Source organism: Astatotilapia calliptera, chromosome 17 (genome assembly GCF_964374335.1).
Source record: "Astatotilapia calliptera chromosome 17, fAstCal68.1, whole genome shotgun sequence".
In the NCBI taxonomy this organism is placed as follows: domain Eukaryota; kingdom Metazoa; phylum Chordata; class Actinopteri; order Cichliformes; family Cichlidae; genus Astatotilapia; species Astatotilapia calliptera.
The window spans coordinates 14,594,630-14,610,571 of record NC_137438.1 but is presented as its reverse complement, the minus strand read 5'-3'; the positions used below and the strand labels follow the sequence as shown (position 1 = coordinate 14,610,571).

General features: G+C 41.6%; 1 protein-coding gene across 1 annotated transcript in view; it reads left to right on the top strand.

The window, feature by feature from the left end:
* Positions 1-15,942, top strand: part of LOC113009003 (1-phosphatidylinositol 4,5-bisphosphate phosphodiesterase gamma-1-like) — a 43,939-nt gene that overhangs the window by 23,598 nt on the left and 4,399 nt on the right. The window contains exons 12-29 of the mRNA XM_026147019.2: positions 141-261; positions 387-555; positions 4,292-4,411; positions 4,520-4,627; positions 4,722-4,906; positions 5,356-5,556; positions 5,963-6,082; positions 6,199-6,382; positions 7,652-7,729; positions 8,911-9,014; positions 9,095-9,191; positions 9,279-9,345; positions 10,725-10,891; positions 13,375-13,471; positions 13,558-13,782; positions 14,945-15,090; positions 15,549-15,663; positions 15,764-15,925. Coding sequence (XP_026002804.2) covers positions 141-261; positions 387-555; positions 4,292-4,411; positions 4,520-4,627; positions 4,722-4,906; positions 5,356-5,556; positions 5,963-6,082; positions 6,199-6,382; positions 7,652-7,729; positions 8,911-9,014; positions 9,095-9,191; positions 9,279-9,345; positions 10,725-10,891; positions 13,375-13,471; positions 13,558-13,782; positions 14,945-15,090; positions 15,549-15,663; positions 15,764-15,925 — 2,466 coding nt within the window. The remainder of the gene's footprint in view (positions 1-140; positions 262-386; positions 556-4,291; positions 4,412-4,519; positions 4,628-4,721; positions 4,907-5,355; positions 5,557-5,962; positions 6,083-6,198; positions 6,383-7,651; positions 7,730-8,910; positions 9,015-9,094; positions 9,192-9,278; positions 9,346-10,724; positions 10,892-13,374; positions 13,472-13,557; positions 13,783-14,944; positions 15,091-15,548; positions 15,664-15,763; positions 15,926-15,942) is intronic.

Below are 15,942 nucleotides of genomic sequence, written 5' to 3'. Positions count from 1 at the left end.
AAACTCACTGGTGAACTACTCCTTCCTGCAGTTTATTACATACATAGTGCTGTTCCACAAGCTTTGGGTTAACCAATACAGGCTTCATTTCAGGGTCTAAAATCTTAACTATATGTTTGATTTTTAATTTCTAATCTAAGTGGACTGCTGGGATGGACCTGATGACCTGCCAATCATCTACCACGGCCACACATTAACTTCCAAGATCAAATTCCTGGATGTGCTGCATACCATCAAAGAACATGCCTTTGTTATATCTGAGTGAGTACATGATTGTGTTCATTTACTGAGCCGTATTGCTAAAGTAGCAGTTTTAAGTAGCGACTGAATCACCATTTTTTTTCTTTAGCATTACAGCTCTTCTACCTACTGTTGTGTCTTTGCAGGTATCCTGTGATCTTATCCATCGAGGACCACTGCAGTGTGGTCCAGCAGAGGAACATGGCCACGCACTTCAAGAAAGTTTTCGGAGATCTGCTGCTCACCAAACCGGTTGACAATAACGCAGAGGAGCTTCCTTCGCCCTACCAGCTCCGCAGGAAGATCCTCATCAAAGTATATACTCAACACCTCAACACTGAAGAGATTTTTCATTTTAAATTGAAGTTAATATCACACAGTGATGTTTGTCAGGTGGTAACAATGTGTGCAGAGATGTGAGTTAATTCAGAACAATGGAGGAGGTGTAGATAATGGAAAAATAAAACTATTTTTAAAGGTTGCCTTCAAAATAGATTCAAAGCTGTATTGCTCTCAGCTCTGTATATATCTGGTCAAAAGTTTCATCATATCCTGAAAATTTACACCACATGTTCACCAGAAAGCTTGACTATTCCACAGAGTGGTAGATAGAGTAGCTGACAGTAATTACGATGCTGCCCTCAGCTCTCTGTCATCAGCCCCAAAGCACAGCGTCCCACCCTGTCTATGACCAGCCAATCCTTCCTGATTATAGGCTAGAAATGCACGCAAGCACAATTAGTCTGCCTATAGTTAAGACAAAGAGTTACTTTTGGCCATTTGAAAAACAAAAATCTCTTTGAAGTTTAAGTTAATGAAATGCCACCTACAAAAAAGGTGTTAAATGAAATGTCGAAAAATCGTTTTATATTTATACATTGGTGTGGAAAAGTGTTTTTGCACCCTTTCTGTTTTCTTATTTTGTTTTGTTGTTTGTCACACTTAAATGTTTCAGATCATCAAACAAAATGTAAATATTAGACAATGATACACAAGTAAACACAGCATGCCATTTCTAAATGAAGGTCTTTATTATTAAGGGGCAAACCTTAATAATGAACTGCATCGCCCTGTGTGAAAATGTGATTGCTGCGAAAGCTGTGGGATTCCAGTGAACCATAGTGAGAGCCATTATCCACAGATGGTGAACACATGGAATAGAGGTGAACTTTCCCAGGAGTGGCCGGCTGACCAAAATTAGCCTAAGAGCGCAGCGACGACTAGTCCAAGAGCTCACAAAAGACCCCAGAACAACATCCAAAGGACTCACTTGCCTCAGTTAAGGTCAGTGTTCACCATAAGAAAGAGACTGGGCAAAAAGCAACATAAAGGCTCTGTGGACTGATGAGACAGAAGTTAAACTTTGTGGAAGGTGTGTGCCTCATTACATCTGGCGTAAAAGTAACAGGAACATCATATTAACAGTGTGATGGTCTGGGGCAGGTCAGGACCTGGAAGACTTGCTGTGTTAAATGAACCATGAATGCTGCTGTCTGCCAAAACATCCTGAAGGAGAAAGTCCAGCCATCTGTTTGTGACCTCAAGCTGAAGCACACCTCAGGTCTGCAGCAGGACAATGAACCCAAGCCCACCAGCAAGTCCACTTCTGAATAGCTTAAGAAAAACAAAATGAAGACTTTGGAGGGGCCTGGTCGAAGTCCTGACCTGAATCTGACTGAGATGCTGTGGGATGACCTTAAAAGGGTGTTTCATGCTGGAAAACCCTCCAATGTGGATGAATTATAACAATTCTGCAAAGATGAGTGGGTCAGAATCCCTCCACAGTGCTTCACTACCAGTTATCACAAATGCTTAATTGCAGTTGTTGCTGCTAAGGGAGAAATCAGGAAGGGGACAAACACTTTTTCAAACCACTATAAAATTTATAATGCCAGGTATTTATTTCTTGTCTTGATATCACTTGCATACTCTTACCTCCACCTAGGCAAGATATATTTTTTCCCACATTTTTTTCCACACAATTTGTCATAATTTAAAAAGAGAAAAAGGTTTCTGATTATGACAAGAAACTCAAGAAAAACTGCTTTGGTAATGAGTGCGGCAAAATAATACACTGTTTTGATTTGCAGAGGTGTGGACTCGAGTCACATGACTTGGACTCGAGTCAGACTCGAGTCATTAATTTTATGACTTTAGACTTGACTTGAAAAAATGTTCTAAGACTTGTGACTTGACTTGGACTTTTACACCAATGACTTGGGACTTGAATTGGACTTGAACCGGTTTACTTGAAAAGACTTGATATTTTACCCCAAATATAAAATTTAACATGCATATTATATAGAGATTGAAAATGTGACGTCATTCACGGGTAGAACCGCAAAGGATTCTGGGAACTCGTGGCAAGCGGTACTAGGCTTTCAATTAAAATCAGTTATACAGCGATAAAAAGAAACACAAAAATGTCAATAAGCTGTTGTATTATTAACTGCAATAGCCGGTCGCATGACAGCCACGGGAAGCCGACGGGTAAAGAGATCGGTTGTTATCGGATTACGTCGTTGAAGAGAAATTGTTCGAGCCATGTTTCCGAAGTAACAAAGAGGCGACGGGTGGCCTGGATTGCAGCCATTCAAAGATCAAATATAACGTCCCAGAACACTCCAGCTCACAGGTTAGTCTGCTCCAAGCATTTACACAAAGGTCAGTCTGCTGTAGTAGTTAATACGTCATTTTCATAACATAATTGGTGATATAGGTTACAAGCAAGTCTGGCGCTGAACAGAAATTGTCGCGCTATGCTCCTTTATTTATTGTGCATAAATAGTGAATTGTCCTGACACAATATTGCGTTTCGCTTCTGTTATTATGGTACATTGACAAAAACATATACTTTTATTCACAGGATAAAACAGGTTTTTTTGTATCACTAATTGCCCAGTACGATTACAGCATACAGTATTATTGTCACTGCTACATTTCTGTGATGAACCAGAAATTATTTCCACTACTAATTAATTACCGTTGAGCTCAAAGGTCCTATTAATAAACGGTTAACGAATGTGTATTTATGACGACAATTTGTGAGACTGGTAAACTTATGATACGTACGATGGTCTTTCGTTCTACACGGTGCATTTCAAGGTCCTGTACCCATCCGTCGGTAAACTGTACCTGGGCTTGTTGCAGTGACCTGAAGTTACTAAACTTCATGAGTGTATGCACTCACTCCAAGAACCGTATGATTATAAATATGCATATAAATATGCTACGATGAGATAGCTGACTTCATCTAACTAGCAAATGTTGTCCAGGCTACGTTGGTGATACAGTTTTTTTTAATGTGTATGATATTTTTGTCATGCGATTTTAAAGCTGGTCCTACAACCGCATCCAAGAATAACATGCAGCTTATCTCAGAACCGTCGGTGAAAATTATTCTTGGAGCTAGGTTTAATTGAGCTGCATTTTAAAGAGGTGCAATTTTACAATTTGTGTATATTTTCTAAGTTCACTATTTTGTCATGTGTTGAGAAAAACACCGATTTTAAAATTACATGGTCTAATATTTACATTTAGCATAACTGCAACATGCTTTTTTTTTTTTTTTTTTAAAGACTCGAAAGGACTTGAAATTCAAAGTTTCAGACTTGAGACTTGACTCGGACTTTTACACCAGTGACTTGAGACTCGACTCTGACTTGCCTGACATTACTTGAGACTTGACTTGAGACTTGAGGATAAAGACTTGAGACTTACTTGAGACTTGCAAAACAATGACTTGGTCCCACCTCTGTTGATTTGTATGTGTAGATTTTTCTTCCCCTTGATTTTACTTAAAAATGGCTTGTATGTCATGGCATGGTGGCCAGTTCTTTGACATCATTTCAGGCCGTGTTGAAATCGTACAAATGCAAACACTGACAGTTCCATTCCCTAAATGGTGATGTCTGACAATGAGATCACTGTTTACCTTGAGCTGTCAATTAACATTTCAGATTCCACATTAATGGAAAATACACCTGGTTGAGATTTTCCTGGGACAGTAAACCTGTGGTGCTCAGCATCTTTCTTTCTTCCTCTGTCACAGCACAAGAAGCTGGTTGAAGGAACCCTGTATGAAGAGGTGACGTCAGCCAGCTACTCTGAAAACGACATCAGTAACTCCCTAAAGAACGGCATCCTTTACCTCGAAGACCCCATTGACCATGTGAGTTTGTGTAAGCTTGGCTAAGTGATTATGAAGAAAATATACTTTAACCTCTAACTCTAACTATACTGATCGTTGTGTGTCTAAAATGTGTGTATCCATTTGCAGACATGGACGCCACATTATTTTGTCTTGACCAGTAATAAGATTTACTACTCTGAGGAGACGTCTCATTATCAGACAGCTGATGAAGAGGAGGATGATGAAGGAAAGGAGGTAGAAAAGTGGCACATAGCAACACATGGCAAAACTTGGTGCTTTCGCAACCAACTTTGGTATTACTACCTCCTATGTCTTTGTAATTGGTCAGGAGTGCAACAACAATGAGCAGCACTGTGCAGAGCGCTGGTTTCATGGGAAGCTGGGTGGAGGACGCGATGGCCGACAGGTGGCTGAGAAACTCCTGCAGGAGTACTGCGAGGGCGGGGCCAAAGACGGCACCTTCCTGGTCCGGGAGAGTGAGACATTTGTTGGAGATTACACCCTCTCCTTCTGGTCCGTGTGTTTTCTGTCATAAAATAGCTGATAAATTAGTAACACAATCTGGTGCAGAGAAAGAAAAAAAAAAACAACATTTGTAAAAAAAAAAATTGCCATTTCATGATCAGACATCTCAAATTTAAATTATCTCCAAACCCCATATCCAGGAATGTCAGAAAAGGTTTCTAATTATCTTGAAAGTTCATTAACAGAACAGCTTTACACACTAGACAGACTCGCTTAGGAAAGCCCAGGCTTTCCTAAAATGACTAGCGGTAACTAGGCTTAAAAAAAACTTTAGCAAATAAGGAACCTAAATGTTTAGAAGTTGCCTACAGAAGAATAAATCATCGACAGTTCAGGGACCCACATATGATAAAACTCTGACTGAAGAAGATAGGACTAAAGAGACTAGAGAGAAGGAACTAAATCACAGTACTAATGCAATCTTATTCGCCTTCCAGGCGCTCTGGTCGGGTCCAGCACTGCAGGATACATTCACGTCAAGAGTCTGGCTCCACCCGCTTCTACCTGACTGATAACCTGGTGTTTGACAGCCTCTACCGGCTCATCTGCCACTATAGAGACACGCCGCTCCGCTGCAACGAGTTTGAGATGAGGCTGGGAAACCCTGTACCTCAGCCGAATGCACACGAAAGCCGAGAGTGAGTGACTCACATCTTAATATAATAAAGTAGAGGGTAAATGTATTGATACTTTAGTGTAAAAATACATTACAAGTTCAAGTCGTGCATTAAAAATGTCCTGTAATGTAAGCAAAATGATGCTAGAATAGAGGAAAAAATATGAATCTTTATTATTGATGCCTTTAATATTTATTGTATTTTATAGACTGCAGGTTACATAATTTTCATTACTGAATCAAATCGTCTTTGAATTATGTTAGTAATTAGTTCATTAAAACAATCATAAAATTAAAGTAACAGCTTTTGTCCTGCCAGCAATTTAAAAGGTTGAAGCCCAGGGAGCAAACTGAATTCATTGCTCAATGTACTCCACAAGTGACAGTGCAAATAACAAACTGTTAAAATGAAGTTTGTTGCTGTTCAGGTGGTACCACTCCAACCTGTCCCGTGTTCAGGCTGAACACATGCTGATGCGTGTGCCCAGAGACGGAGCTTTCCTGGTTCGAAAACGCAGTGAACACAACTCCTACGCCATCTCCTTCAGGTAGAACTTGACACACCGTAAAGGACAAAAATATGAGTTCTGGTCTCTGCTCAGTTAATTCTTAAAGCCAGCATAAAAATGTCATTTATTTTTGTCTATAACTTTTTTGTGTGTAGGGCAGAGGGTAAGATCAAACACTGCCGTATCCAGCAAGAAGGCCGTCTCTTCATGTTGGGTAGCTCGGCAGAGTTTGAGAGTCTGGTGGATCTGGTGAGCTACTATGAGAAACATCCTCTGTATCGTAAAATGAGGCTCCGCTACCCCATCAATGAAGACACTCTGGACCGGATGGGCACCACGGTTGGTCAAGACACACCTCACTTCAAAGCATAACCTTGTTGTACAGTATTGTGTAGTCTTAAGCGCCCCCTCATTTCTTTTTATTTTCTCTACAGGGAGACAAAATGTAATGAAATTTTCACTCCTTTTCAGTCCAGTCCTTGTACTGGACCATTTTCAGTGTTTTGATTGTTTGTTGAGCCACTCAACACTGAATTATTCAAACATAAAAATGCATCTAACTCAAGGCACGGACCTGTGTTGTTACACATAACAGACAACTTGGCAAAGAACGAATTTTACATTTTATCGTTTTGTAACTAGCAGCCGGTCACAAAGACACATCATTTGTTTACATTTCACTGGTTGAATCACGAAAAATGCACAGTGAAAAATCAGACATATGCCAAATTACAGAAGAGCTGGACTGAAAATCAGTGGCAACCATTTTTATACACTATTGAATTTCAGCCAGTGGGGATGGGGATCTTAATAGAATTGATGGAATTATGTAGAAATGTACCATCAGATTTTGATCAGTCATGCAATAGCATCTGGAAAGCACCTGAATGGCAGCAGCTATATTTTTCAGCATAAGAATGATCCCTGATACATTACGTATGCAGTAAAAGCATAGCTGCATACAAAAACACACCAATGGAACACTGTCAGTCATGGCACCCCCAGATCCTGAGTCCCAACATTGCTGTAGTGGTGCGGGATCAGTTTGACAGAGAACAGAACAAAAGGCAGCCATGATCCAAAGAAGAGCTTTGGAATGACTTTAAAGAAGCTTTGAGAACCATTCCTGAAGAATATTTACAGAAATGACAAGAAACCTTGCCTAAAAGATCTCAGGCTATGTTGAAGAATAAAGGTGCTGATACTAAATATTGGCTTTCATGCTTGTTAAAATTGTACAAAATCAGTTCTTACATTATACTACTACTACTCATCAAGAAATGCTACACAACTAAGTGAATTTCCATTCAATATGAACATATAAAAAGCTGATTTTCAGAGTTTTAGGGTGCAACGGAGTCATTAATCTAATAATAATTTAATGTGCTTAATATTTCGTTGTTGTTTAGTCTATGTCTGACAATAGCAAACAAAAAGGCAGACCTTGTATTTCCTGTTAAACATGCACACTGTTCCAATGGTGGAATGCTTCTATTAAACATTGCCAAAGTCAAATATTGATGTTAGTGTATGTTGAATTAATTCAAAGTCAGTCAGAAGTAACAAAACAAAAACGGTGGCTGAAAACTTGATTATTTATTTTTCCAGGAGCTTGACTATGGAGCGCTGTATGAAGTTCGCACTCCTCATTTCTATGTGGAGGCTAATAAGATGCCCACAGCACGGGTGAGTGTGACTGGAAACACATGGCCTATGGCCCTTAAGTTTAATGGGTTTGTTTATTGATTATCACATATTATCATATTCTTTAGTAAATGATTAGTAGTTTTAATTGCCTCATTTTGCTACTATGGAAACACGGTCTAATAGCCTTTGGCAGCTCTCTGCAGTAGCAGCACAAGTACAAAGTACAGGAAATGTTTGTTTTCAGTCGGGTATTGGGAGTCCAATGTCCTTCTTGAGGGGCTAACAGTAAAACTACTGGCACCAAAGAAGAGAGTGGGGTTTGTGCTTTTAGAATAATTAAAGGAACCAAAAAGAGAGACTTTATTTAAAAAGAGAAGCTGTGACTGAAAGAAACAAACGAAGAAAGAACAGAAGGAAAGAACCAGCTGTGTTTTTAAGAGACAGTTTAAAAAAAATGTAATTAACTTTGGCGCCATCAAGCGGCTGCATCTAAAGCACAATGTGGCGGTTACGTCCCCACTTAAAAGCTAGGCGATGAGGGTGGGGGACAGTAACAGTTAGATCCAGGTGGAATGAAAAGAACGCCAGGCAGAGGTATTTAATATAAAATAGATCTTTATTGTAGGCAAACACCTCAATAATCATATAAATGGCAACAACAAAAGGAGACAGCACCGCTGCTTTAATGAGAAATCAGGGAGGTCAACCCAAAGTGGTAATGACCACTTCAACAAAGAAAGCAACAATAAGGCTTCAACAGAAAGAGACAGCAATGCTGCTAGCAAACAATATCCAGGCAGGCCACACAAACTAATGAAGGCTGCCGTCACTCATGGGCAATCACTGCTCAGTTAAGCACTACTCACAAAGAGCCACACACCAGAAGGCAGATGAGCAGCAGGTGTGACCTAAAGGAGAAGGCAGGGGCAGAGAGAGACAAGGGGAGGGGCCAGAACGAAGGAGGAGGAGAGGGAGAAGAAAACACCACGCCCACACAAGGGCAGTATCAGGAGGCCCAGCTAGGGCCGTAACAGTGGCATAAATGCTGCAATGAACTCAGTGAAAGCAACACATGTGATGCTTCTTATCACTTTAATTCACGTTTCAAACCTCCACAGCATTAGTTATGTCTCAAAGTGCGTTCTCATTTCTCTAAAATTGTGTTTTCTTAATTGCATCAGAGTTTGTGAATTGGTCCTGTTTCTCCCTGCATGTTTTAGTGTACGGTCAAAGCTCTGTATGACTATCGAGCTCAGAGAGAAGACGAGCTATGTTTCCCCAAACAAGCGCTCATCCTGAATGTGGATAAGCAGGAGGGCGGCTGGTGAGTGACGCTCAGGTGCACATGTACCTTCTTCTGTTTTCTGCATACCTTCTTGCTGTTGATATGCGACCTGCCTTTAGGTGGAGAGGTGACTATGGAGGAAAGAAGCAGCTGTGGTTCCCTGCAAACTATGTAGAGGAGGTCCCTAGTTCCCCCACTAGAGAGATGGATGAAGCAGTGAGCTCTGATTCACTCACTACTTTCAAATGAGCTTCCAGCTTTCACTGTGTATTATTCTGACAAATATTTATTCTTTTGTGTCAGTCCACAGAGAACAGTCCTCTGGGAACTTTCCTCAAAGGCTTCATAGATGTACCAACCTGCCACCTGGGTTAGTGGATAAACGTTCTTATATGTTATAGTTTTATCAGGTATATTAAATAATTACTGCAGGAAGGGACTAGTTCCTGCTCAAAATGATGTTGAAATTTAACCTTGATCAAAAAGATCAGTCCACAACTAGGATCATTGACTATTTTAGAAATCGAGGATTTGGTCTTTTAAAACGAGCTGCTCTCTGGTTTGTATTTTAGACAATGCAATGTTTTTAATAGTTTAACTGCATACATGTGTTTACCAGAACAATTTATTGTTTTACATGTCATATTAAAAAATATTATTTTAAAGAAAACAATTTCTTACATGCAAAAGAAAAGAAATAAGTAAAGTAGTGTCAAATAAGATAAGGTGTACATGCAACCTAAATAAGGTATATAAAAAAATAAGCCTTTATCTTCTTGGAATGCTTTCCAACATTATTACGAGGCAAAAAAGGACTCTGACAGTATTGTATCTCCTGAGTGAGGTAATTGTGGGTTTTTATGTGAAATACATACATCTTGTAAACTCCAAGCCCTTATTTAAAGCTGGATAGCTGCTGTCAACCTTAAGCTACCAAATTGAAACATGGTTTCAGACTAAGTTAACAGTTGATCTGAATCAGTGTTTTTGTTGAAAAATTGGGCGTCACTTTTTATTCATACACATGATACATTTCTACTGCAGGTGTATTTTTAGTCACAAATGTGGGTGAAGCGGTTGCACTTACATGGTGACAACTGGGCTCTACAGAGTTATATTAGTATTGAAGTATTAAAGTAAAAACAGCATAACAGATTTTGTTAATGCTGTTTTTAGATTGCTCTGTGGAAGTCCTGTTCTCACTCCTTGCAGGCTTGCCCCTGCTGTGACTTCCACATGTCTCAACTTTCTCAACTTTAAGACTTCATCATCGTCACCAACATGAATTTCAAGTTCAAGATTTCTGTGTTTTGACACAGAATGAAAGAGACTTGTCGTGCATCACAGAGGCCGTCACAGAGCAGTCTAAAAAAAACCCATCACTGGTAGCGAGGCAGAAATGCAAAAGATGATGAACTTGAAGGTGAGATTGGCCTAAATTAAATTAGTCAGGGTTTTAGATTTGCATGGATTCATTAGTGGAAAGTAAAGCTCTGGGCTCTTACCTAGGCATAATACTGCTTTGCACATGTAGATGATACTGGGCTCAAAATTCAAAACCAGGAAGTCCAGCCAGTTGTTTTAGGACTGAAGAAGCCTCTTGGATGATCAGTAAAATGTTTTCATAAACCAGCTCTCAAGACTATCATGACCTAGATGAATGAGAAACTACACAGGCACATTTATCCAATTCTAACTTCTTCCCTCCCTTTTTTCTCATTCCACTTGTACCTCCTTTAATCTCTGCAGTGGTGCATAAAGACGGAAAGAATTCCCGGGCCTTTGTGTTCACTATCCACTCCCAACACCTCTCTTCTCATCCGGTCCAGACTCTGGACGTAGCAGCTGACAGTCTGGAAGATCTCACCGGCTGGGTCAGCAAGATCAGAGAGGCTGCACAGAATGCTGATGCACGAGTGAGTGCAACTCCGCACACATACACAGATGAGTGCAAACACATCTGTTAGAGTTTTTGCTACTTGAATAATTAGACCGCAGGTCGTCAGGACTTCACTTAAGGACTTTCCTTGCTTACATGAAAACGTGACAGAGCCTCGATTACACTTCGCATCACAACTAAATTTTGTAAATAGCAATATTTATGACTATGTATATGATATATGTGGCTTTTCTAGAACAATTAAGTATGAATATTTTTCAGATGTTTGTGTAAAATGATTTGTTTTATCTTTATGCTCGATTGGACTGGATGTTTGCTGTGTTTGTCAAACTGACTTATGGTTACTCTTTTGATCATAAAGCAGGAAACTACATATAAAAAATTTAGAGATTAGGAAATGTTTTCATCTCTAAGCGGAGTCTGCATTTATGGGTCCGAGCCTGTGGTGAGCTTAGCAGTTTTGTCTTGCTGAATATCTAATTTTGGGGGTGACAAACTGAGAGATTAATGGGTTGGTGAGTTATATCTGTGCTATGAAGGGGGCTCTCTCTTCACCTGGTCAAAGCACTTTAGTCACTTGCCGAGGACATCATCTGCTCCTGACAATGTTGTATTCAGATTTCACTTTAAAATTGTCTACATGCACCACATTTTCATGTCTTCTTTAATACACTACAGCAGGGGTGAGGGAACTCCAGGCCTCGAGGGCAGGTTTTAGATCTCACCCTGGGTCAACACATCTGAATCAAATGATTAGTTCATTAACAGGTCTCTTGAGAACTTCAAGACATGTTGAGGAGGTCATTTAGCCATTTAAATCAGCTGTGATGGATCAAGGACACATCTAAAACCTGCAGTTCCCTACCCCTACGTTATGGTGTAGTGTAAAACTTGAACACGCTCTCAGTCTTGCAGAAGTCCACTTTACTGTTAGTGTGAACACTGAGGTTCTTGTAACCCTCTGCTGTCTCCAAACAGAGCTTGGGAATGGAAATAGGGATCACTGGTGTTGTTGTCCTCCTCATGCCCACAACCAGTTCCTAGGTCGTTACCTCATTAAGCTGCAGATGGTTGTGCTTTGCTGCATTCTTCCTCATCACCAGCCTAAAGTCTGTGGTGTTTGGGGTGAAGAGAAAGGGAGACGGGATAGGAGATATGTTTCCTGTGTTTTGTGATCAGCAACACACAAGTCTGTGAGAAACACAAAAACACTGTGGGAATCACTTTGTTGACTCTTGCATGCTAACTCCCCACTTCTTCGACTCCACTGCTGTTGGCTGGCCTTAAACCAGTGATGGTCTTCAGACCTCCCTCATGTTGTTTTGCTGAGATTTCCACTCCAGCTCCCTCCTGTATTTGTCCTTGGCCTCCCTGACTTATGCCTTCAGTTCATTTTGAACTTCTCTCACTGCCTCCCTGTTAGCAGACCTCAAAGCTCTCTTTTTCCTGTTGAGCAGTGCTTTGATGTCCTTTGTTACCCATGGCTTGTTGTTTGGATAACACTTCACACTCTCTGTTGCAATTGTGGAGTCGGTGTACAAATTTATGTAGTCTGTGGTTAATTCTGTGAGCCCATCGATATCCTCCCACAGAGTGCTTGGCAATTAGTCACCTCAAAACAGCCCTGGAGAGCCACAAAAGCATCCACGTATTCTTTCCCCACCGTCCTTGTGGTCACAGGCTATCTCTTGACTAAAGGGGCATTGCACAGAGTGATGTGAACCAGGCTGTGATCCAAACGACTAAGCGTGTGGGGGGGAGGATCAGGTTTGGAGCAGATCTATTGTCCTGTCATTTTTGGTGGGGCAGCTAGCCTGCTGGGTGAAGGTGGTTATTGCGTTGTCAAAGGTGTTGTGGTTAAATTCTCAAGCGATAGCAATAAATGCACTTGGATTTTGTCTCTGTAACCGGGTCTGGGCATTTAGGTTCAACATGGCAGTGGAGAAAGCAATCCCCTCAAGATGCTTGGATCTGTTTCCTAGTCCACTGTTTACATCACAGAATGATACATGGGGAACTTAGTTGGAAGTTGCTGTCAGTTTAAGTTGATATAAGAGTTGTAGGTCATAGGTGGGTACATTCCAAATGGGATTCCTAGAAGCTGCTGAAGCATGTTTTTGAATCAAACTGCTACACCACCAGCAGTAATCTCAGCTAGAGTAGAGAGTGTGAATGTATAAAGTTTTCTACGGGACAACCTTGTCAAATAGTGAAACTCCAAACTTGACAGTTTCCTCATACTCATATGTCAGATACATGCTGTTATAATGTCGGTTGTTTATAGAAAATATAGTTAATGTTGTCAGAAGATGATGCCATGTTCAAGATTCAAGATTCTTTATTTGTCACATGCATAGTCTGAGCAGAGCGGTCAGGAATGTTGCTCCTTGTTGTCCATGTTGTTGTTTTCATGGTGTGAAAACCGTTTGCAGAAAAAAATGTAACATATGTTTAAGAAATGTTCATATTTGTATGGTTGTCTCATCTCCATGGTAACAGATGCAGGAGGAGAAACAGATGGAGAGGAGGAAGAAGATTGCAGTGGAGCTGTCTGACCTCGTGGTCTACTGCAGACCAGTGCCCTTCAATGAGGACAGTAAGGACCATACCATTTCATTTCTTTTACCATTATAAACTGTTGCTGTATGCAATCTCATGTCTCACTTCCTGTTTCATTTGCAGAGATTGGGACGGAGCGAGCATGTTACCGGGATATGTCCTCCTTCCCGGAGACAAAGGCAGAAAAGTTTGCGACCCGTGGCCGAGGGAAACGCTTTCTGCAGTACAACCGTCGTCAGCTTTCCAGGATTTATCCCAGAGGACAGAGGCTGGACTCCTCCAACTATGACCCTCTACCTATGTGGCTCTGCGGCTCACAGCTGGTTGCACTCAATTTCCAGACCCCAGGTTAGTGTGTGGATGCATTACTGTAGAGAGCCTTTCTATCCACACAGTGAGTCCAAGACAGCATGGGTTGATGGCAAGTTGTAAGATTTTCCTCATCTCAGACACTAATTCATGTCTGTTCTCAGAGAAATTTATCCATCCATCTTTTTCCACTTATCTGGGGCTGGGTTGTGGGGGCAGCAGCCTAAGTAGAGAAGCCCAGACCTCCCTCTCTTTGGCTACCTCCTCCAGCTTGTGTGGGAGAACACCAAGGTGTTCCGAGGCCAGCCGAGAGATATAATCTCTCCAGCGTGTTCTGGGTCTGTCCCGTAGCCTCCTCCCATTGGAGGAGTGAGGAGGAGCAAGAGGCCGGGCAGACCCACCTCACCCGGGAGACACTTAGGAGGCATCCGTGACAGATGCCCGAACCACCTCAACTGGCTCCTTTCGATGTGGGGGAGCAGTTGCTCTACTCTGAGCCCCTCCTGGAGGGCTGTACTTCTCACCCTATCTCTAAGAGAGAGGCCAGCCACTCTTCGGAGGAAGCTCATTTCCACCGTTTTTATCCACAGTCTTGTTCTTTTGGTCACTACCCACAGCTTGTGACCATAGGTGAGGGTGGAGACGTAAAACAACTGGTAAATCGAAAGCTTCACTTTTATACTCAGATCTCTCTTCACCACGACAGACCGTAACAGCATCCACATCACTGCAGTCACAGCACCAATCTGTCTGTGGATCTCCCGCTCCCTTCTACCATCACTGGTGACCTGTCACCCTGGATACTTAAACTCCTCAACTCAGGGTAGGAACTCGTCCCTGACCTGGAGTGGACACACACCTTTTCCAGCTGAGTACCATGGCCTCAGATTTGGAGGTGCAGACTCTTGTTCCCACTGCTTTACACTCGGCTGATGCTTGCCCTCAGGCACGCTCCCCGGGCCTGGCTCCTGAGCAAGTTATCGCTAACAAATTCCTAACAAATTTGACTCAAGCAGTGGCCACCAGGGGGAGACATTGATACAGTGTAACATCTGGCTTACTTTAACAGAAAAGCTCCTATTTGCCTCTAAGAACAACAGGCCGCAGTCTGTCCACATACTCAACCTGTGATGGATCAGTAATCAATTAGTGATGCTAAATACAATTTTACACTCATTCTTTAAAACCTGTCTGTTTGTAGATAAACCCATGCAGCTGAACCAAGCTTTGTTCATGCTTGGAGGTGGGAGTGGCTATGTTCCCCAGCCTGACATCATGAGGGATGACATGTTTGACCCTTTCGACAAGGACACATTGCACGTGGAGCCAATCACCATCCAATTACAGGTCAGATTAAATAAGCAGGATAGAGGGAGTTTGATTGTACAGCTAAGTCAATCCTAAGAGAAAGCAAAGGAGCAGTTCACATTGTCCAGGCATGCTCCCTTTCTAGGTGAGAACAAGCTTAAAACTACACTTTTATTGTTCTTTGAACCATAATGAAAGTTAATGGAAGAAACTGACCATAGCTAGAGTTAGAAAGGCCACAAAGTCACACTCAGCCACCGTTTTGGCAGATCAGTTCATACAGAAGGTGGTATTTTTGCTCCCCCCTTTTTTCAAAGCGGAGTGAAAAAAATATCATATGAAGTCAGTTGTCTGACAATATGATCATGAGCCAATTTCAGCTGATTTCTAAAAAATACAGACCGATTTTACTTTGTCTATAAGTGCTCCTGGCCCACTTTAATATTCTAAGTGTCCAATTTTCCCACTGTCTTGCTTATTCTTGCTCTGTTTCCCAGGTGCTGGGAGCTCGCCATCTACCTAAGAATGGTCGGAGCATTGTCTGTCCTTTTGTAGAGTTGGAAATCTGTGGAGCCGACTATGACAGCTACAAGTGCAAGACAGATGTTGTAGGTAAGACAGCTGCTGCATAGCAGCAATGAAAATGCAACATTTCAGCAGTTTATGTGCACTCACTGCAGTGTTAACCCTCTGCTTTTCTCCACCCTCCTAGCTGATAATGGTCTGAATCCTGTGTGGGTGCAGAAGCAGTTTGTGTTTGATATCCACAACCCTACCTTCGCCTTTCTGCGCTTCACTGTCTACGAGGAGGACATGTTCAGCGATCCCAACTTCCTGGCACAGGCAACCTACCCAGTCCGTCTGCTCAAAACAGGTGAGTGCGCAAATGTC